This window comes from Saccostrea cucullata, unplaced genomic scaffold (genome assembly GCF_032062105.1).
Source record: "Saccostrea cucullata isolate Sc308-1 unplaced genomic scaffold, CSIRO_AGI_Scuc_v1 ctg617, whole genome shotgun sequence".
In the NCBI taxonomy this organism is placed as follows: Eukaryota; Metazoa; Mollusca; class Bivalvia; order Ostreida; family Ostreidae; genus Saccostrea; species Saccostrea cuccullata.
Window position 1 is genome coordinate 209,852 of NW_026932360.1, and position 22,991 is coordinate 232,842.

Genomic DNA, 22,991 nt, shown 5'->3' on the forward strand with positions numbered 1-22,991 from the left:
TTCTAATTTTTTTTTTACCTTTTATCCAAGAGCAATGATTTCTTTAATCTCCATTAAAAACATGGGTTTTAAATTATCTACCCTCCACTCATTTATTTAGATTTTAGGCTCTTCCGAATTTTTCCTGTTTTTTCAAAAAAATGTGGGTACCAGGTCATGTGAACTGAACCAATCTAATAACTTGCCTTCTCTTACTTCTTCGTTAACCTTTTGATAAAACTCGGAGTTCTTGACATTTAAATCATAGAAACAACATTTTATTAGTGTGTAGAATATAAAAGAAACCTGTTATCACCCAACGTAAATCCCATGTTTACCCCCCATCTCTGATATTTGAGCGACAATATATCATCTGAAATCGAGGCTATCCGAGGTCATGACATCAGCTGCGAGGGTCTAGGCAGCGTCTTTGATCTGTGGAAGAAAATCATGATTTATCAATATAATTACTTAATTCCGTTTCATTTTACGGGAAGCAATGTATCTATTGTTCAAAAACAAAATGTAAAAGGAGATATCAAGTAACATGAATCGCTATAGCCGGCCTATAATGAGTTTTAATCCGCGCTCATTTTTGTGTTTGGCTGTTTTGCATTATGAATTCATTTTAAGTTCCGCAGGAAAATTGATCGAATGTGAATGATATTTGGAACATATGTCATACTTTAAACGAAGACATTTTGGATGTATAATAGGGGCAAATATCAAAGAATAAAAGCGGTTATTATTTTGGAAAACGTTCAAAATGTTTATTTTTTTATTTGATTCCAGAACGTAAATAAACTATTTCTTCATTAAGTGAAATTAAACTTTATATTTTTCATCACACTAAATTTTTTTATTTAATCTTTGCTCCTAATTATGCGTGTTTTCTTAGAGTCATGTGTGTTCAAACTACATATAATTTACATAAAGCCCCAAAAGTATAAACGAGTAAAGTGGCCTAAATGTAAATGAATGTCAATTGTTTTCAGTATTTAATTGTAAAAAATCAATTTTAAAAATATCTAAAATTTATCTTAACTTCTCCAATATTTATAAAGTGTACATAAATGAAAAATTTTTGTACTTCACTTTTTAGGTTGTATTTTATGTCTATAATACACTTGTAATAGTTATCTTTATTGTACAAAAAAAAGATAGCTTTTAAACTTATTCAGTATATTTTGATTTGTATTACATTGTTGAAAAAATTCAAAACCAATGCTCTTTTTTTTGAAGCATTCAAATTGATGACTTCTAGATTTCTCTATAAATCAAATTCCCAAGTGAGATAATAACGGTAGATAAATTCCAAATCAATTTGTCTTGTGTTTGATACTGTTCAAATTAGTCTAGATGTTTATCGACTTGTCTGAGATACCCAAGGTGACTGGAACTGTTTTATTGTAGTGGATTTGAACATGTCAGTTTTTCGTTCTTCCTTTTTTTTATAACCAGCAGATGCACAATTTACCGAGCCCAGGTTGATATAAGTTCCCCGACTCCTTCACATGGAAAAAATGGTAAAAAAAAAAAAGAACTTCACAACACTGATGATATATTTCCCAAATAATTTATGGCTGAATATATATTTCATAATTTATTTCCAAATGTGTAAATTCAATATTTCTTATCGAAGCAAAATCGCGTTTTTTTTATTACGTATCTTGTAATAAAAATAAATAATTCTTCCTGAGAAAATTGTCGAAAGCTTGAATTTCTATCTTACTCAAAATTTTAAAGCTGATATTAAATATATTTCATTTTTTTTTAATATAGACACGTGTGTGGGCTACAAAACCATGTATCCATGTATCGTTTTTCAGTTCCCAGATGGCTTAAATTTTATGCCCGGAAATTGAGAGTTGCATCCAAGACGACCGATAACGTAGGGAATTTGGGCAAAGGTCCTTTGGTACTCAAAAAAAAAAATCAAAAGATAAATACAGTTTTCAAAGTGATGGCATTTCATGTTCCGAAATTTAACATAAACATGCGGCACTTCATTTGCATTGGATAAATCATAAGGAAGTGTGAGCAAGGGTGGGTGTCTATATACAAGGAAAAAATAAGAAACATAAATTAACTCATGTCTATAAATATAGTTATTATGATGGCATATTATAATTAAAAATGAACACGAGCATAAAGATTTTCTTAAATACACTACTTATGGGGCGAACTTTAAAAGAAAAGATGACAAAATGCTTTTTTTTTTTTTAAATTTTTGTATAAAATGTTAAATAATCGTCATTAGTTTTTATATACTAATAAATAATTTCAGCATTATAAAGGATGCATTAATGAAGAATAAAAAAGTGATTGTCCCATTACATTTTTTGTATTAAAAAAATCATTTATATGTATCTTTTCTCTTTGAAGGAAAAGAGGGTGAATTTTGGAAACATAAATTTTTTAAGAATGATATCACATTTCTCTCTTGGAACCTGCAATAAAGAGACTTATGGGAAATAATTAAGTGTTTTGAACCTAACCCAAGTGTCGGGTTTATAAATCTTCCAAAAGAGATCTGCTCTCTCTCTCTCTCTCTCTTTCACAAGGGCCGGTAACATACATGTACTAAGTTTGTTTTTGCACGATCATGTAAAATCAAATATAGATGTTTTAAAGCCCCTTGGATTAATTTTCATTAATAAATTGTAATAATCATTTCTTACACTTGTGTTTTATGTTTTGGCTTGTGTGTTTTTTAAAAAAATGTTCTTGTGTGCATATACAAAAAGAAATTGTATATGCTATGATCGTGTAAATTCAAATATAGATGTTTTATAGCCCAGTCGATTTCTGTATTTTTCATTGATAAATTGTACTAATAAAATGAATGGCATACATTCTTTATATTGATTTTCTCAAATAAAATAATTTTATAAAGAAAATGTTTAAATTCACATATCCATTTACAACAAAACATTTGAAGAAAGAATGATAAATAAGTGGCGAACAATTTGCAACTTCCTTTCTGAATAAATTTTCATTTATTTTTTTTTTTCTATTTCATAAGGAGAAGAGCGCTGAAGGTAAAAACATTTGCCATTGGAAAAAACTGCACTGCTTGATTTAATTAAGACATATTTGAATTGATATAGAATGAAGGCCTCCAAGATAATGCGTTGCTCGATGATAAAAAAACTAATTACTTATTACTCTATAGACAATAAATATTCTATAATTTAAAAAAATTGAAGATTATAGAGAATTTTGGCGTTCATTATCTTGGCGACTTATCGAACGCTGAGTTTGTATTACGTATTTGAGTATGCCCGAAACATTCTGAAAACGAGCGTTCAATAACGAACGCCCCTTTTTAAGCCAAAAAGTGTCGTCTGGTCAACTTTAGTGGCAGCAGGGTAAGATTTGTTTATGTTCACACAAAATTCAAATTATAATTTAGTACATATTAGCCTCAATAAGCAACCATAACGTTTGGTAGGGTATATACTAGTAGTTGGAATCATTGAAATAATGCGATATGGATAAAGGTTTGTATTTTTTTTTAAAGATATTTTTGAAAAACTGCATTTTGTGGCGAATCATTCGCAAATCTCTTCAAACCTCGAAAACAACGAAAACTGAACACTACATGAAAATGAGTAATGTCACAGTATCAACATCGCAATTTCACGGGCCTTTCCGACAAATGAAATAATGAATCGAAAAATGTTTTACGAACTTGTCCTGGCAAATCCGAGAAGATGCGATGAAGTAAAATCATTTGATGCAAACATTCTTCAGGAAAAGTTGACGATTTTTAAATAATTTCAAAATAATTATAAAAAATCTCATTACCTTTTATTATGAAATAAACCAGTTACCTCTATATAAAACTTGTTCAGTTTTTAAATTTTCTTAGTGAAAGTTATAGCAGAGGGTTGAGACCCCTCAAGTATTATCCCATATAAAGAGTTCAGAAAAAAGTCAAATACAGTATACTTATATTTCAAAAAACAAATATAACGTATTCTTCAACAAAACTTTATGATTACCAAAACATTTATGATTTTTGTTGATTACTTAAACACCTGTTGTGTATAGGGAGTTTATGTCTCCCAGTTGATTTGATACGTAAGAGGATGTTCTTTGTAATGAAAAATTAAAAAAAGAGAGCTATTGACAAATGAGTTGATGATACAAGGACAAAAATAGTTTTATGTAAAGTTAACATTTAGCAAATTCTATGGTCAATACGATGGTTTCGTTGGCAATTACAATCTATCGTTAAATTGGACGTTCATACAAATTAGACCATTATTATCACTCAGAATTGTGAATTAGGAAAAAGATGTATGATATAGACTTTACTGTAAAGAACTTTTTAAAGGTATTTTACTGGTGAATGTCACAGGTTTAGAAAGAATTAAAATTAATTGTTTTGTACAGAAAAAAATTAAAGTATTGTCCAATATAAATTGCAGTTTTGAAACTGTCTCTTATAAGAAACACAATAATGATTGTTTTTATTGTACCTGTACATTCACTTCCAGATAATTGAATTAAAAAGTGAGTCATTCAATGCTTTGAATTAAAGTACCCTTGTACCATGATCGAGTAACTTTTCCTCTAATCTTTTAATTGCATGATGTTGCAGTGAGCATATTTGTGTCAGTAGTAAAACTGAGATAATGTGTGTGTTACGATATCAATACACACAGGGATACTGATAAAAATATCAATCAAAGCTAGGTCATTTTGACGTAAATCCTATTTTGATCTCTTTTTTTCGGAGATATATCTATCACCTACTTCATTACCCTGAAGATTGTTGTTTTAAAATTATTACTTAGCAACATGCAATAGCTGTAAGAATTTTATAACGAGGTTTTTAAGAAGTATTAAATCATGCGGTAAAAACTCAAAACATTTATGACTAGTGTGTAATTCATTTTAATTGGATAAAAACTCAACAAAGCACAACTGATTAAATACAAGCATATAATACACTAAGATATTGTATATCCATTATTGTATAAAGTGAGCACCACTGTAGCTTAAATATATCGTACCTGAAGACTATTTCCATATTTGGCACTGATAACAATTTATTTAAAAAAAAATTAATAGTTCGAGCAAAATTTAGTCGTTCGTCAACTCTGCAAATACATCGGAGCCATTGTCGTGGGTTTCATGGCATAGTAATTCATGTTATAGTTCTGGCCAATGTTTCCCATGTTTTCCTGGGGAAGGTGCTGATGTGGAGGCATTGTCTGTTGCATGGGAGGGGGACGGAATCCCAAAATGTCGTTAACGGAATGTGACGAGGTAGCCCAAGCCCTCATCATACACGGTGTTACACAATTTGAAGCCGATTGGGGTGGTTTGTTTGGATTCAGTTGAGCAAGTGGTTGAGATACAGGCATTTGTGGAGAATGTACGGGTGGCATAGAAGGTGTTGAACAGGAATACGGATAAAACTGATGATTGTATATCGGCGCAGGCGCAGTTGGGGAAGGCATTATTGGGGTTTTATTATCGTATCCTTGACTGATGGGTGTCGGTGTAGGATTTCCTCCAATTTTGTTACGTAAAATTCGACTTATGGAACTCACAGATGGAACGTTATATTTATCACACACGCCATCTGCCAAAAGTTTGTCCCGAATCTCCCATGCGAAAATTCCTGGATCCCTCTCTTTGTACATCTTAATATGCTTGACGACATTAGGGGTAGTCACCCGGGGCTTACTGCCACCTATGGCACCAGGTAAAATTGAACCTGTTTCGTTATATCTGGCTAAAATTTTACTCACACATCCATGAGAAACTCTCAGTTGGCGGGAAATGTCACATGGTCTCACTCCTAGTTGAGCCAGCTCGACAATACGGAGGCGGATGGCGTTTGGCAGAGGGCGACCATTGACGAAGACGCCTCCGAGCTGGTTCACCTCGCCAAACGTCGACTGTTCTAAGAAATAAAAAGAAAAAAATTGATTAATAGAAACCTTGATATTTTTTTTAATTAAAGAAAATATATTTATATCTCAAACTTTAATCTTAAATAATATTATTGATTGAAAATTTCTTTTTTTAGTACTGAAGTGCCAGAATATATAATTGATAATAGCGTAGGGGGAAACGAGTGGTTGTTAATATATATGTTACCTTTTCTGTCATTCATTCTTGTTGGTATTAGTACTAACAATGCAATTGCAATACTATTTGATTGCATTGCTAATTTTATTAAATTAGATTATTTTCAGGTCAATTTTTATCTGAAATATATGTAGAACTTTCTTGGATTTGAAGTTATTCTTTAAAAAGATGTTTTAAATTACTAAACATAAAAGAGTTTTTTTTGTTGTTGTTTTTTGGGGTTTTTTTTTTTTGTTTTTGTTTTGATTTTTGTTTTTGTTTGTTTTCTTTTGTTGCTGTTGTTGTTGTTGCTTTTTGTTTGATATTTTCCTTATGAAATGTCTTTTTCATATGAGTACACTATCTCCGTATGTGTTTCTCTTTGGAATCAAAGGATCAAAATAATAGAACAAGATTTCATATTTTTTCATGTTTTCTATACATGTATTTATAGTTATTTTACAATCAATAAATTATTAAAGTTTTCTTTTTAAATCAGGAACCGTTAAATCTTTATAACAACCCGACTTATATCATTTAAATGTCAAGAAATAAATTAGTTTATCATGTTACAAAATACCGTATAAATAAACACTCGTGCATTTTCTCGATTTTGAATTGTTTACATTGTAAATTTCACATTTCCGTTAGAAAATAAATTTCGCCCCCTGTGTTAACAAGCCATATGATATTCCATCGTTTGATACGAAGGGTATAGTATCGTCAATCACAAACACTGGACGTGAGGAAGTATTAATTTTCTTTCACTTTTAATTAGCTCTGTCCACTATCAGAAAACTCGTTCTCCGAGGGGACGCCTTGGTCACTTTCTCATAACTTGCTCTGAACCGCGTTAATTGCGACTCTGATAACGGGCATCGTGGTCATTTTGATCTCGCACTTGTTGGTATCAATTTTACGGAAGTTCATAGTTCTCAAGAGAAAACATTATCTATCGAATTGGAAATTATTCTTCTTTGGTGTTGAGTTTTTGAATAATAAATTTTGTTAAAATAAGAATTTTTAGGTATAAAACATAAAAAATAATAAACTATTTTTAAAGTTCGTATTTTAAATTTTTTCTTTTGAATTTTATCATGTATTCATAGAGATTATATATTTTCTGATAAGAATTTTTTTATCCGTCAATATTTACTGTTATATTTTTTTAATGATAGCCTTATATTGTAACAAATCTCCCATATAACATTTTGATTATATTTCTTGATAATAAGGTATTTTGGAAATTTTAAACAAAAGGAGAACTTACCCATTAGGAGATCAATCTTGACGATCGTAGAAGAAATCCTCTCAAACCAAAAATTTTGATTTAGTTTTAATGTCGCGCCGTGGGATAGTTTTTAAATTGTCATCGATAAAATTCAAGAAGCCGGTGTCTCTAAGTCTTTGATAACACGTGAAGGTTCCTCATATTTTTCTACAGAGATTGTTTGGGTAATTGTGTCACTATGAGATGTAAGCTGCGACTTTTTGGTCTGTTGGCAATTCGCTATGGGCCGGCGCAAGAATAAATCTGTGTTACACGTTAGATATCGGCGAAATCTGATTGGGTGAACCCCTTTTCACGTGCATTACAAGATCCTCCCACGGATCACCGAAAATCAGTTCCAAGCAAATGGAAATTTATTTCCCTTATCAAATATTGATAAAAAATTATTATATTCGTTTTATTTTGATAAGTAACACTACTATGATAAAAATAACAGCTATTTTTGAAGGACACATATTTGAAATTCATAAAAATGTATCCTTGATTTATATTAACTTTAAAGATTAATTTTTATCTACTCTTTTTTACTTCAGTAAATTAGTTCAGTATTCTCAAATAATAGCCACTGACCAAAAAAAGTACGACCAACAAAAACAACAAATCAATCGTGTGTTTGCTTGATATTTATTTTTTCTAAAAAGTTTTTTTTGTACGTGAAATCATTTCATTAGGAAGAAATCTTCATATATAACAAGATAAGTAGGAAAACAGGTGTTGAACAATAATTCATAGAACGATAATATATTACAGAAAAATGCCAAAATTGTTATAAATCTTGCGAAACAAAATAAAAATGTCGTATTTGCACCTAATGCTCTGAATCGGAATTTTTGCACCGTCAAAAACGGATTCTCTCTGAGGGATATTATCCACAAATTTACGCAAAGGGTCATGCTGTTGTACACCTCGATTCATGTAATTTGGCACTAGCATTAGCAAGAACACAATTGTATGCACACAAAACTAACACTGAAATATTATAGAAAACTCCACAGGAGGAAAATAAAACCTCGGTGTCCCAGGGTCTAAAGGCATCAAACCTCTGGGAACATTGTGTCATAAAGATAATGGTATCTGACGAACAGATGACAACCTGGAAAAAAACACACACAAGGTACAGAAGGTGTTTCGTAAAATGCACGTGCATATTAAGAGAGTAAACAAAGCAGAAAGTAAACATGTTTTTTGCATTTTGTAGTAATAGGCAAGCGGAAACAATAAAAAGACTTCACGGTTCTGTGGAATAGGAAATTTCCTGGCCAGGGCTTTGGTTATGTAACTTCAAAAGTGATTGAGGATGTACTGGGATGGAACAGCCTCAGTGCTACAGGTATCTATCAAACAGATGTAATTTGTGTACATAGATTTATAAAAAGCAGATACATGTATATATAAATATATTTCTATTTTTTGTGCAAAGTGAAGAAGAAAAGAATCTTATTATGTTGTCTTGCTATTGCTTCCGATAATATATTCCTATGTAGAGAGTCGTTTTTGTTCCTTTTTATTGTTTTCAAGAATAATTTAATCCGAGACATATAAATAACAATATTATTTTATGTCTTTGATTTAATTCAATGTGTTGATTTACTTGACTATAAGTTTATACAATCTAAAAATTTAATTAAAGATAAATATTGTCGTGCATTTATTTATTCTGAGTAATTTTATCTATTTCATTTCACATTGAAAATATAAAAAAAATTAATCCTTTATTTTATTAATTTTTTTTTCATGTATCATTTAGGAATTTTCTGTTTACATCTACATGTACATGAACTTAATTATTTAAATAAAAAGTACAATTATATATTTTTTAATATTATAATAACGATGGCTTTTACTCATCATTATTGTCAATACTAGTACATACATATTCCAAATAATTAAGAAATTAATGGATACAAATTGTTCTTATTGCTGGAAACCGCATTCTAAATGTTAAAGATAAACCTGTTTAAAATTTTATATTTCTCAAGACACGACTCTCTTTTTATTTGCATTCTATCAAAAACAACATCAAATTGAATAAAAATATATCTATAAATCCTTTTCTCTTTGAGAACAGTATCTATGCAAGGAAATTAATCAAATCGACTTCTTTCATTTGATTTTTTTTTTCTTTTTTTGTAATTCAAGGACATTCAGAATGAATTGTCTTGCTTCATTTTTATTTTATTTTGATAAACAGGCCGTTTGTATGACAAAATATTATTTACTATTGGGATATAAATGTAGATATGGTTTTCATTTGCAGAAACATTTTTTTTTACTTAAACGACAAAGTGAGGGACGTCAGAAAAACCAAAGTCAATGCAGATCTTATTAATCTAATGATATAGAGCTTTTATTATCATCACATGATTGATATCTGTAATCGAAACTTCCAAAAACAACAGTTAAAAAAATTATTAATTATAAATTTTTATTTTTTATTGCCTTTCAAGTATCCTTGATTGATAACTATCATATGGGGTAGAGGATAAATGTTCGTCCTAAAATTTACCATACATGGAGAACATACCGATAATAATGTGTAAGATTGCCGTGCATAAAACACTACAACGGCCATGGATATTCCTAGCCACGTATTTAATTTAAAAACAACAATAATTACATAGATCACGGGAGCCCTATCGGAAATTTCATTAACTTACCGGTCGAGTTCGCGTTACTGCATACCTGTATCATACCAAACATGGAGGCTTATCTCAAAATTCCCCATTAATAAATGTGTTCCGTCTGCATTATTAAGAAAACTTGAGATAAGCCATGCAGTTGATTATAAGATATTTTTCTCTAAATTGACTGTTGTTTAAATACAGTTGGAGTTGGTGTATGATACAGAAAATTTGGTTCACAGCCACAACGTATACCCTCTTCTGATGACCTTAGCCTAAAAAGATGATAATGATGAAAGAAACAAAAATTATGAAAGCATGATTTGGTTGTTTGAACTTTTATAAAAAATTAAATTATTTTTACAAAGTTAATTCTATTTCTATCTTGGATTCTTCTTTTTCTCAGGTACCTAAGACTGAACTTCTACATAAAAATATATTTTCTTTCTTCTTTTTAAACAGGCTACATGTACCCTAGACTTGAAATTAAGTGGGGGAAAATTTTTATCGAACATTTTTAAAAAAAAAAATCCCACTTCAAACTAGAAAAAATTGTGAAAATTTAATTTCAAAAGAGAAAAAAAACGTAATTTAGAGAAGCCATGATCACCAATTTTAAAAACAATTCTAGGTAAAGTAGACTCGTTGTGTCCTCATCAGGCGAAAATATTTCCCAAAGCATTCATTTTCATGTTTGCTAATTAGTAAGAAGAGTGTCTTGCAAATAAAAAAAAAATATCTTTTTAAACATGTTTCTGAAAATGTGCTACTCATTCATAAGTATAATTTTTTCGGAAATCTTTTCAATATTTTAATGAATTTTATCTGATTCTAAGAGGAACCTATAAAGCCTAAAGGTATTCAAAAATTCTTTTAATGTACACCTTTTAACAAGGTTGTTCTAGAATGGCATATTTGTTTTAAAATGTAATTTCTTTTTAATGTAATTATTATGGTATTAAATAAGAAATTGAAACAACTCACTCATTTTTTATGTTGTATTTTTTTTTAAATTTTCTTTCTCATTAATTAAAACTTGATTTATTTTTTGAAACAGGTTCTTCATAAAAATGTATGAAATTGAAAATAAAATGGATTAAATTCTGAACAAAGATGAGTAAAAATGAAGAAGAATAAAAGAAATTTCAATTTCTTTATTGCAAAAGACATACGTCTTATAGCATTAATACAATATTCATGTATAAAAAAGGAAATCGAAAATGGACGGTCAGTCCTTGTAAATCAATATCAAACACATATATACACATACAAACTCATGTTAACAGTCTTTACAGTTCATATGGAGAATGATAGAATATTAATGTAAAGTACATGTAGTAAAGCAAAGTCATCTTTAAAATAATGCTTGTTTGCTCTCTATCTACACAGAGTAAAAAATGTGTTGACAGGGCAAACATTTAACCCCCCCCCCCCCCCCCCCCAACAAAACATAAACGTTAATAGAATGAGACATTCACAACATGTAAGGAATGCTTTTTTAAAAGAATTTATTTCCCGAAGGATAAATTTTTTTCGAGTCGGGTCATTTTTAGGCTGTCGGTCGTAATTGGGCAAATAATCTTTTGTTTGCAAGATGACCTAAAACTCATTTTATCAGTCAAAGTAGACTATCATTTCAACCAAAAGAGAGGACATATTTATTATACGGATGAAAACATCATTAAATCTTTTGTAACTTGAAAGCACTTTCTTTAAAGTATGTTTTGAATATTAAATAAAATGATCAAATATTATGAAATAAAGCAAGTTTATTGGAGAAGTAACCATAAAAATCATACTGTCTTCCACAATTTTTTTTCCTTATTTTCATTTCAAAGTCTTTGGGAAGACAATACGTTTAATTCTACGAAATCCGAAGTCACGTGATACATTTAAGGCGATTTTGACAAATAAAACATTCAAAACAATATCTTGGTCCTTTTCCATAATAATGCTTTGTCTTGATGCGATGATATCTTGTTGATTTATGATGCCAAAAAAAATCTCAAATAGTGGTTTTAAAATATAAGTGACAGACCCCCGTTTTAGCGAGAAAATATTCCAGCTGAAGTCGTTTTGGATATTTTTTAACGGTGAAAAATTGGTTCTTATTGAACAAAATTGATATCTTCAAATTTTTTTTTTTTTTTTTTTTTTTTTACATTTTAAATAATATCAGGAACAATTTTTTTCTGTATCTATCATTATTTACTTAATTCTTTCATATTTAAACACTAAAATTACGTTAATAAGGTTAAAAAGAATTGTTCACATATGGAATTCCTTATTTGTTTCGTCATTGTATGGACCTTTATATACGCGCAGTATTAAATATAAGTAAAGATTATAAGGTACAAGAACAGAAGGAAGCAAAATAAAATGTAATAAACAAAAAATCCAATGGTTTTCGTCAGATTTGGAATTTATTTTGATGACGAGCTAGTTTTTTAAATTCACATATTCAATAATTAATTAACACTCGTGAAAATAATGAGTACATCAAAAAATCCTGCCCGACTTGTGCAAAATATTCTATATTTATGTACAAAACATCGGATATCCTTCCTTTATTCTTGAAAGTAATAATTTGCTCGTAAATCAAACACTTGAATATATAATCGTAAAAATTTTCCACAGTTTATCTGCGGGTGGTTATTTTCTGCGATGAAAACTAAGAGGCTTTTAACGTAAAATACTTCTTATTCTCATTGCAACCACTTGTTTGTATAATCAATTAAAATTCTTTGTAAAAAACACTAAATTCATAATTTCAAAGTATAATAAGATTTAATACTATATCAATACTTAATATTTTATAGAGATGTGCTATTTATATTTTCAGACGATCGATCCAGAGAGAAGCTTAAATTAAAAAAAAAAAATTTTTAAATTAATATTTTAAAATATATAAATAAGCTCCACTGATGCAATGATGATTTACATGCTCAAATTATTTAAAAGTGTCTTTTTAAATAGAATTTTCTACAAAAAAAATAACTAAAACTAAGGAAATAATTTCACATTTCAGAACTTGTTTGTATATTCTAGAAAAGGTTCCATTTCAACATGAATCTTAATGATAAGATCTATTATCTATGCCCCCCCCCTCCAAAGTAGAATGATAATACTATATTTGCTTCAAGGAATTCATTTATAAATGTAACTTTGTAAATAAAAGATGGACTTTCGTCATAATTATTGTATTTAAAAATTGATAGAAGTAGACAATATCATTGTGTGGTAGTATCAATAAAATAAAATTGACCGTTTCATTTTTGGCACAAGGTCAACGTTATTATTGTTTAATTTGACATTAAAAATAAAAAAAAAAACTGTCGCCAATCAGGCAAGGCTTACTTCTATAACAAAGAATTAATTTTCTTTTCGCATACAAGATGAAAATGAAAAAGGGTCAAACAGTCGATAACTTCCAAAGTAAGATAAATTTATGATATAAGAAGGTTATTGAATATCCCGAATTTCCTTTATATATTTTTCTCAAATCTTTAGCCATTTTTTGGCTTTTTTTTTTATATGTTTCTTATATTTAACTTTTTCTTTTCACCTTTTTAACTCATGTTGAAGTTGTCAAATAAAGATACAAAATGATACACGCACAAAAAGTGTCAGGGAGAAAAATAACTTTTTACTGATTTTTTGCTCAAATCTGCCTTTTAATAAGAAGTTTTCAAAAGCTTAACACACTGTGGTTTGTTTATAAAATCCTTTAAATTTAATGTGTATTTAAATTTAAGTTCATGGTTATCAATTTAAATCACTTCAGATAATTCTTCTCTTAGTCTTAATTTTTTTTTAAATTTCAATGTACTTGTTTTGTAGAAAGTTAAAGAAACGAAAAAAGATATATTTTCATACGGCACGGTTCCGTTAAAGATATATCGTCCATGCTAGATTTCGAACCCAGTTTCCCATTTCTATTCAAATATGTACAATCATGACAAGGAAATAAAATTATAATATTGTAAACCCATTACATCTTAAAATGTAAGATATATACACAAATATTATTTAAATATTTCATTTAGTCCGAAACAAGACAAGAATCCCCCTTAAAGATAAATAGTATAGGTTTGATCTGATAGTATCTTTTCATGACTGTTTCATTTTAGTTAGTATATATTTTGAAATGTCCTTGCTAGAAAAGAGATACACTATCTTATATTGGCAAGATGTGTAGTAAGTTTTATGCCTCCTCTTTTCCCAAAATGCCATGAAAAAGGGCAAAAGACAAATGTATATTGAAGTTGAAGTTTATTGATCAAAATAAAGGTTTTGATCAATAAACAAAATTGTAGTTAATATAAGCATTGTTACCAACAAAATTGACAGTTGTTCTTTACACCTATAAAAATTTTACAAGTATAATAATAACAGAACACAAACTCTATATTAACTATTGCCGAAAACAATTGTAAAAAATGTATATACAGTTTTCTTCATACAAAACAAAATCCAGAATTTAACATGTAAATACAGAGAGTATACAATGTATCTTATAAAATTGGCAAATGTGTAGTAAGTTATATTGTAATACTATATATTTGAAAAAAATCTTTTTGCAAGACAAATTTTAAGATAACATTTACATTAAGATGAAGAAAAATGGTTTTCTCTAAAAATATATTTTTGCATAATACTGTGAAATTAAGATTTTACGATGGTTTCTGCAATTTGTGTTTTTTTCTATTACTAATGTGTTTAATTGTGTTTGGTATTGTCAATTATTATGAGTTGACATATTTTGATTGCTTCGTCATTTATTTATCAATTCCAACCTTGCATTTTCATTTGTGTCAAACAGAGAACCGCCACATCAGGTATCCATAAATATTCTGTTAAGTTTCCACTCACTTTAAGATGAAAAAAATTTGTTATACACCCTTTGCCATCTGCTTTCGACCCTCTTCATTCTGAAGTAAGGAAAAACTATGAATATTTTAATATTGAAAATACGTTTCTGTGTAATGTATTGGAATTTTCCAATTGAATACATATAAAAGTTAAATTGAAATAGAATGAAAGAACCGTGAGAGAAACAATAAAAGTTAAGTAAGTAACTAAAATAATATAGAATGGAAACCATTTACTCAAAAGTGCTGTAATATCAACCTTACATTTAGCGGATCATTTAAAAAAAATTAAATCTTCATGACTTAAAATGTTGATCTTGTTCAAAATAAAAATATATATGACTTTACAATGTCTGTTATACCTTAGTGTTAAGCTAAATAGCATAAATTTGAGTCTTTATTAACTCCAGCTATCTTCTTTGACAAACTCTTGTATTGATTACTAGAGGGATACAGTTTCTAAGAAGAAAAAGTGAAAAATGCACATTGGCAAAAGACTCTCGAATTTTAAAACCAATAAAGATTGATATAAAATATCATCCTCTTAAACTGTTGATCACTAGATTGGTTATATATATTCAATTTTTATAATACGTTCCTTCTAATACCCAGGTTGTGTGTTAAACATTTATTTTGGCAAGAATTTTTATCTCATTTAATCTTTTCATATATTTTTTTAGATATATAAACGTGTTTTCTTTTTCAAAATGTAACAAAAAGTTTCTTCATCCAAAGACATTTGTTTATATAAGTCAAACTCTCTCTATCATAAAGAATTTTGAAACATTTTCTTTGAGAAACTAATATATATTTTTAAATTATATATTTTTAAACATAATTTTTTGTTGATTTCTCTAGATAATGGTTATATATTCAATTTTTATAAGTTCCCTGTCGCGGGTTTGATTTTCAAACAGTGGATTGTAATACCTAGGCATTTGGCATTGTTATTTCGTACGTATTAATTATTTATTTTGGCAAGAATTTTTATCTCATTCTTTTCATATATATATTTTTTTAAATATATAAACGTGTTTTCTTTTTCAAAATGTAACAAAAAGTTTCCTTGTTTAATATGGAAGTCAAACATGGGGAATCTTTGTCAAAATACTAGTACATGATATTTTAACAGAGAATAAATCCTTCGCAAAAGGAAGGGACAAAAATAAAGTTTTCTTTTCAAAAATTTTATATACAAAACTGTGATGTTTGAAGGCACATAAAGTCTAAGATAGATTGAAACATTTTCTATTGAGAAATTGCTAACTTCATTATATTTGTTTTCAAATTATATATTTTTAAACATAATTTTTGTTGATTAGCTCTTAGAAGTTTAATGCCTTAGATGCATTTTCTTAAAATTTCAATGATAACTATTCTAAGCTCTCTTGCTGGGCATTGTTGGGCATTTCTATATACGTATTAATTATTATGACAAATTCTTGGCAAGTATATTATATATATTCTTTGTGAAATAAAGAACGCTTAGAATATACTCCAATTTATATTTTATGTAAATGTTGAAAAAGTGTTCCAATCTCAAAAATACCTTGACATAATTAATGGAATAATAAAAGACAAAGACAAAGAAAGAAGCATAAAAAGGGCTCTACATTTCAAGTTCAACTAAGAATTAAAGTTTTTATTGTATACAAGAGAACCATACCATATTTGTACATTAGAAAATCAATGCATATTACAATGAACAAATCAAGGTATCTTTACACTTCATAAGTTGACAATGAAAAGGGTATATATGTTTAATTAATAATTGAAGGGATAATCTTTGTCAAAATACATAATATTTTAACAGAGAATAAATCCTTCGCAAAAGGAAAGGGCAAGTTCCCAAGATTCCAAAAAACAGAAACAACGTTTTATTTTCGAAAATTTCTTATACAAAACTCTGTTTTCATGGGGGAAACTGTATCAGTAACGAAAAATGGACTTGAAAAATGAGGCTTATTTTACATTCAACCCTGCAAAAAGTTTTTATTCTTAGGATTTTCAGAACACAAAATCTAAAAGTTAAGACCATCTTTAAAAGAATGTTTGTTTGCCTTCTTCTCCCTACTCAGGGTAAACAAATTGGGTCGGTAGATAGGTGGGGTTTTTTTAATGAAAAATTCAAAATTTTTGTTCACGAGATGAAAAAAATTTGGTAAAAAATAATTTTTAAAGATATCTTCTTTCAGGTTAAAAAAAGATATGAGTCCGATCATTTTAAGCCAGTCGGTCGGAAGAAGACAAACAATTTTTATAAAGATGCCTTAAGTTATAATATTGATAATAAAATAAAATTATAACAAAATTACATATTGAGGGAAATACGTATTGGGGTGGGGGTGGGGGTTTGTAGCATTTTAATAGCAAGGGACTGTAACCACAGTTTAAAACAAAACCAAATGACTTTAATGTCCTATCTATATCATCTCGGAGATTTATATTCAACCACATTTTGTGTCATTTTTTAGGTTAAAAAAGAAACAATGTTTACAATAACTTATATCAAGTAAAAACTTTTTCTTTTACCCATGTTTTATGATTCTTTGCGTTGTGCTTCATGCTTTAAAGCATTCTTTAATAGAAAAATATATGTATGTTTTCTTGCAGAATTATTAAATCAGTTAGCTATTGTTTTGTCTACTTTAACACATGTGCCAAAAGAAACATCAGTATCGTTCAATCATTTCTTAGCATACACATCAATCAGATACACCTACATGTATGGTTTATTTGTGGTGGGGTAAGTTGAAAATCTGGCATAGAAAACTGATTAACTTATTTAAAACATAGTATAACAAGTGTGAAGCATATACAATGAAATATTGGATAATAAAAATTTATATGATGTCTTTTAAAGCTTACTCATTTCAGATGGTTGTAACATTCTTCCTATAACTCATTTTCTGAAGGGAAAGAATGCATTTCGTACATTTTATGTCGTGTAACTAAGTCGAGGAAGTCCAATAAAATATACACTGATAATAAAATATTAAGATTAGAGCACAGTTATAAAAAATTGAAAGTTTTGTTTCACTGAATGAAATGAAAATAGGGTGGAACGGCATTGAAATTGAGAAAATGAAGTGTTTATGTTTTTCTATCTTTCATAGCATTTTGTACATATATTATTTGAAATATTGTATTACATTAATTTTGATTTGCCAACAAATATAGCCTAGCTTTTCTGAAGACAAATAGAACAAAATATTTTCTATCATTTTGTACTAACTACTTTACAGTTGAACGCATTTATTTATAAATAAGGGTTATACAATATACTTTTTAAAAGATATTCTGTCCTTAAATTTTCAACAACTTATATATGCTATTATAATAAAGAACAGGTTCATTTTCCTCTCTTGCATCTCTTGGGAAAATTAAATAAGGAAACTTTGAAAGCAAAATCTTATCAACATTGAAGATAATATTATATTATATTAAGAACGTGTAGCCCTTTCCATTACAGATGGTTAGCTCATCAGCTCTTCACCTCCACGGAAAGGTCAGTATCAAATTCGGTTCACCTCGGTACGTCCTGCGAGAAATTTTCTTGTTTTTTCGAAGATAATGATAATGCTTTTCCTCTGAACCCGGGAGACTTGAAATAATCTTCTATAATTGTGGGAAAGAGCTGGAATTTTAAAAATGGTGCATTTGCAAAAATGCTAACCTGAATCAGAATTTCACTTTACACTAGATCATTAATGTAAACAGTTTACACATAGAACCCTGTCACATGTAAAAGTTAAATAGATATTTTTCGATGGTTGGTCAAATTATATAACAAGTAGTTTTACCTAGAATTGTATCTTTGAAAGGCAACTGAATAAAAAAGGACAATTCTTTGATTTTCGGGGTCGATTCATGAATATTATTGTGATGGACATGTCCATTTCAATATGAAAAGGTTATGATAATACAAATAGTGAAAAAAGAGAAAAAAATATGCAGAGCAATGGAAACATAACATGGGATCCGGTGCATAGAAAAAGTAAACATTTGTTGTGAACCCGCTATCAGGCCCTTGAATTCACAAAGTAAACCGTCGTCAAATTAGAATAAGATAATAACCCTAAGCTTAGTATGCAACAGGTCGATCAAAATTCGACCCATGCAACAAGATGTTGCGAACATCAAAAAATCTGCGAAATCCTGACTTTAAACGATACGTTGAAAGCCCCGTAAACTCAACTTACTCTCGAGTAACCTGCTTCGAATTTAAAATGGGTCATACACAGATCCAATTTGATGAAACTTTGACTTATTCTTATCATAAATGAGCGATGTCTGAGCTATGAAATGATGCATTTTTAAACATCATCTACTAATTATTCCAATTTGGGTGTTCATTTGCAGTTAAATACAGTTAATTAAATCTTTATGACTTTTATGTCATGCTTTTTACAAAGAAATATAATGTTATTAGAAAAACGTGCAAATCGATTAACATATTCAAAAATTGGAAGAAAACTCAGGTTAGCTAAAATTATAATCTTTTCGATATGACGGTTTCTTATCTCAAGGGCCGAGGTAATCTACTGATTTATGTGATGAACACATTTATGAATTTGTTTCAACGAATCTGTAAAAGTAATTTAGTCTTATATTTTTTGAGAGATGCCATAAACTTTGAAAAAAAAGTCGCTGTATTTACAGTGTATATTCGATATCCTTTTTGTATAGCAAGATCTGTGCTTTTAAATTATATGGAATTTTTCCTAGGGTTTCCGAAGAAGGTAAAAATTTTAATTGACTAATGAATATTTGATGAGAAAAATTTTACCAAAAAAAAGAGTTCGAGATTTTTTTAAAACAAAAATTATTTCTTCCAAAATTGTTTATCTTATGCATTAGTTGGAAAGCATCATGAAGCTATAATTTGTATCTTATGAGGAGGTTAATGATAGGAAGTTATTTACAATCACATCTATGCAGTTTGACGTTTCAAAGTGACTGATAGATATTGTGGTTTTATAAATCATTTTCCTGAGTTGTAACAAATATTAACTAGAGTTTATAGACATAATGTATTGCTGAATTCCATATAAAATCTCACTTTCATCACATGGTAATGAATTTCTGAGACTTTTACTTTGCGCATTTTGAATCTAATTATATGATAGAGCCTCTTTTGACTAGCTTCAAAATTCACCTGGATGCTAGCCAATTGCATCTCTTTTTACAAAAGAGAATACTATTTGGCCTTGAGTGTGCGGGATGGATGCGAATGAGTAATGCGGTTATCAAAGCACCTCTTTTTATTTTCACTACACCATAACACATGTTGATTCATATTGAAGAAGGGATTTTCTTTCATCATACGGGAAAAAAAATTCTGAAAAAATCTCTGTTGCGTAATTATAAAGTCTGCAAACCATATGATTATGCACATTTGAGTTTTCTGTATGTAAATTGCATTATACTTTAAGTTTAAATTCCTGGTTCATTTATGAATCTTTTATCCAACAAAGGCAAGTGTTATATTTTATGGTAATTTGATGTGTTTTCTTTACAAGTACCTATGATAAAATATTTCCAAATCTCTATCTAAATTACCCCCATTTAGCCAGATCTAGTTCCCCTTAAAACAGAACAAAACATTTCCTATGACTTATTTTAAAACAGAGAAAATGAAGGAAGTTCCTTACTCGATGGAACACGTCTCCAGAGTTAGAAAACATAATTTCACTGAAGATTCAAATTAAGGTGGGATTCTTCTAATATTTCTTGTTTTTCAGAATTAATGAAATTTTCCTAGAATTAAGAAGATATCGATAAGTGATGGTATCATAGATTAAATTTGAACGTTTTATATTAGAGGCAAAGTCATTACCTTTCCCCTGGATATTAAGAATAAAAAAAATGACTGTTGCCAATCATGCGATTACCTCTTCCATTTCAAAAGATTATTTTTTTTTCTTTTTCCATATAAAGATAAAACCATATTATGTTTATAAGATATTGCCAAATTGACATATATAATTCTTAAATTTTCAGAATATATATCCTGTTTTAATATGCTTCCTATTTAATATTTTCTTATTTTAACATATAGTAAAGTTGTCACATAAAGATACAAAAAAAAAAAACAAAAAGTTTTGTTCGTTTACTGAGAGAAAGTTTTGATTGGAAACCCTTAAAAGCTAATTTACTAGAGAGTATATATATATATATATATATATATATATATATATATATATATATATATATATATATATATATATATATATATATATATATATTTGGCTAAAACTTACGTCCCTTATATTTAAATTACATTTTGAAAAAGTTTTTGAATTTAAAAATTCTAAATCCATTGTTAATTAGAAAAGGTGATATTTTCATACACCGACACTCCGCCAAAAATAGTCCCTGCTAGATGTCTAACTCAATTTACCATTTATATTTAAAGTTGCTTAATGGTTATGAGGAAAGAAAAATATCATCTCTTAAATTTCTTACATCTAAATATAAAGACATATAAGGAAATATACTTTGAATATTTCATCTATCAGAAACCATAGAAGAATCCTACTTTAATGTTGGTATATCATAGTTTGTTGACTCTTATGCTTAAAGTCCCTTCTAGATTTTTCTTTACATATTTGGAGACGTTGCCAATTGGAGGTGAGAGTTGGAAAACAGTGTAAAACTCAGTAAATGCAAAAATATCATTGTCGTTTGGGTAAAGTTTCTGAAAAATGTAATATAAGACTTCTTAAAAATTATTCAATTACGTTGGTAATTTACATGAACGTTATTGCATTAAGCTTTGAATACCAATAGTATAGATATTTATTTTCTTTATAATTGGTATTGGCTTTCTTGATAGTAATATCCGGTGAAGTCCAAATAATTATTTTATTGATACAGAGTATTTTTATAATATAAAAAATTAAAAATCCATATTTGCAGGCAACAATTGTATCCATGATAAATTCAAATTCTGCAACAAAGGGAATATAAGCATATACATTGCGATCAATCTTATAAACAAATATCAAATAAAAAAGAAATTAATTTAAGTCAAGAAATTATAAAATTTTATTGTATAAAAATATCGCTCTTTCAGTTGTTAAAATTTAATATATTTTTTTTAATTTGATATAAACATTAATAAAAATTATCTTGTACTTTGTGTGGAAGTGCTGCAGATTGATTGTCTCTCTTTGTACAACACTTTCCATCACTCTAGATTTTGGTTTTATAATTTTTTTTTGTTTAAAAGCGTTTCTTCATTCCTTCTCATTTTAAACTATTTATTTTTTAGCATGGAAATCAGAAGTCATTGTGTTTTGTTACAACTTTTTAAGAAGTTGAAAAAAAAACTCAAATTATCATTATTCTGGGAATTAGTTTACAATTACACTCTATAATTTACGTGAATGATCATGCATGGTTCAGAAAAAAAATATTTAATTGTTATTTACATATATCTGTGTTACAAACCTTAAGCAATTGAATATAAGATAGAAAAAAAACAGTCAAACCCACTTTTTCAGTTTCAATATATAAATTATGCACATTTTTCCTATGCTTTGACTATTTTTTAACGAAGCTACATGTTTCCTTTGGTATCTATAAAAACAGGTTATGAAATAAAGAATACAACACATTTTCATATCACACTGTGTCAAAAATATCCGTTTCTATTATTTTTTTTATTAAATTGAATGTTATAATTTGGTATTTGTAATGTTAAATGGACATTTTGCATGGATTTATTTGTGCAATTGCTCATTTGTATTATAAATAGTTGTCTTTTTTTTGGTGTAATATTCTATAATTGGTCTAATAAATTATATATTTGTTATTATTTTATATTCTTTCTATTTGTGTTATATATGATTATGTTTTATTTTATCTTTAAGTAGGTCTTTGATATACATGATACAACTTAAGAAATAAGCACGATAATTGCAAGATGGGATAATATGAGAAAATGTGGTAAAATAAAAAAAAAAACAAGAAGTCTAGTGAACCAGTTTAAATGGGTAAAGTGGTGTTTAAAATTTTATATCCGAATTAAATGCTTCGGGATCTAGCAGGTATAAAATAAAACTTTATAAGAAAGAGAAAATTAATTTACGGAACTTTTTTTTCAATTTACCGATTTCTAAGTTTTACAAATTA

The 22,991-nt window shown here is 28.5% G+C and overlaps 1 protein-coding gene across 1 annotated transcript; it reads right to left on the reverse strand.

Moving 5' to 3' along the window:
- Positions 1-4,874: 4,874 nt before the first annotated feature.
- LOC134234965 (paired box protein Pax-1-like) lies at positions 4,875-7,557 on the reverse strand. The gene is made up of 2 exons (XM_062717048.1): positions 7,340-7,557; positions 4,875-5,902 (listed from the first exon to the last, which is right to left on the reverse strand). Exons 1-2 carry the CDS (start codon positions 7,341-7,343, stop codon positions 5,085-5,087), a joined length of 822 nt encoding a protein of 273 aa, XP_062573032.1. The 5' UTR covers positions 7,344-7,557; the 3' UTR covers positions 4,875-5,084.
- Between the last annotated feature and the right edge of the window lie 15,434 nt (positions 7,558-22,991).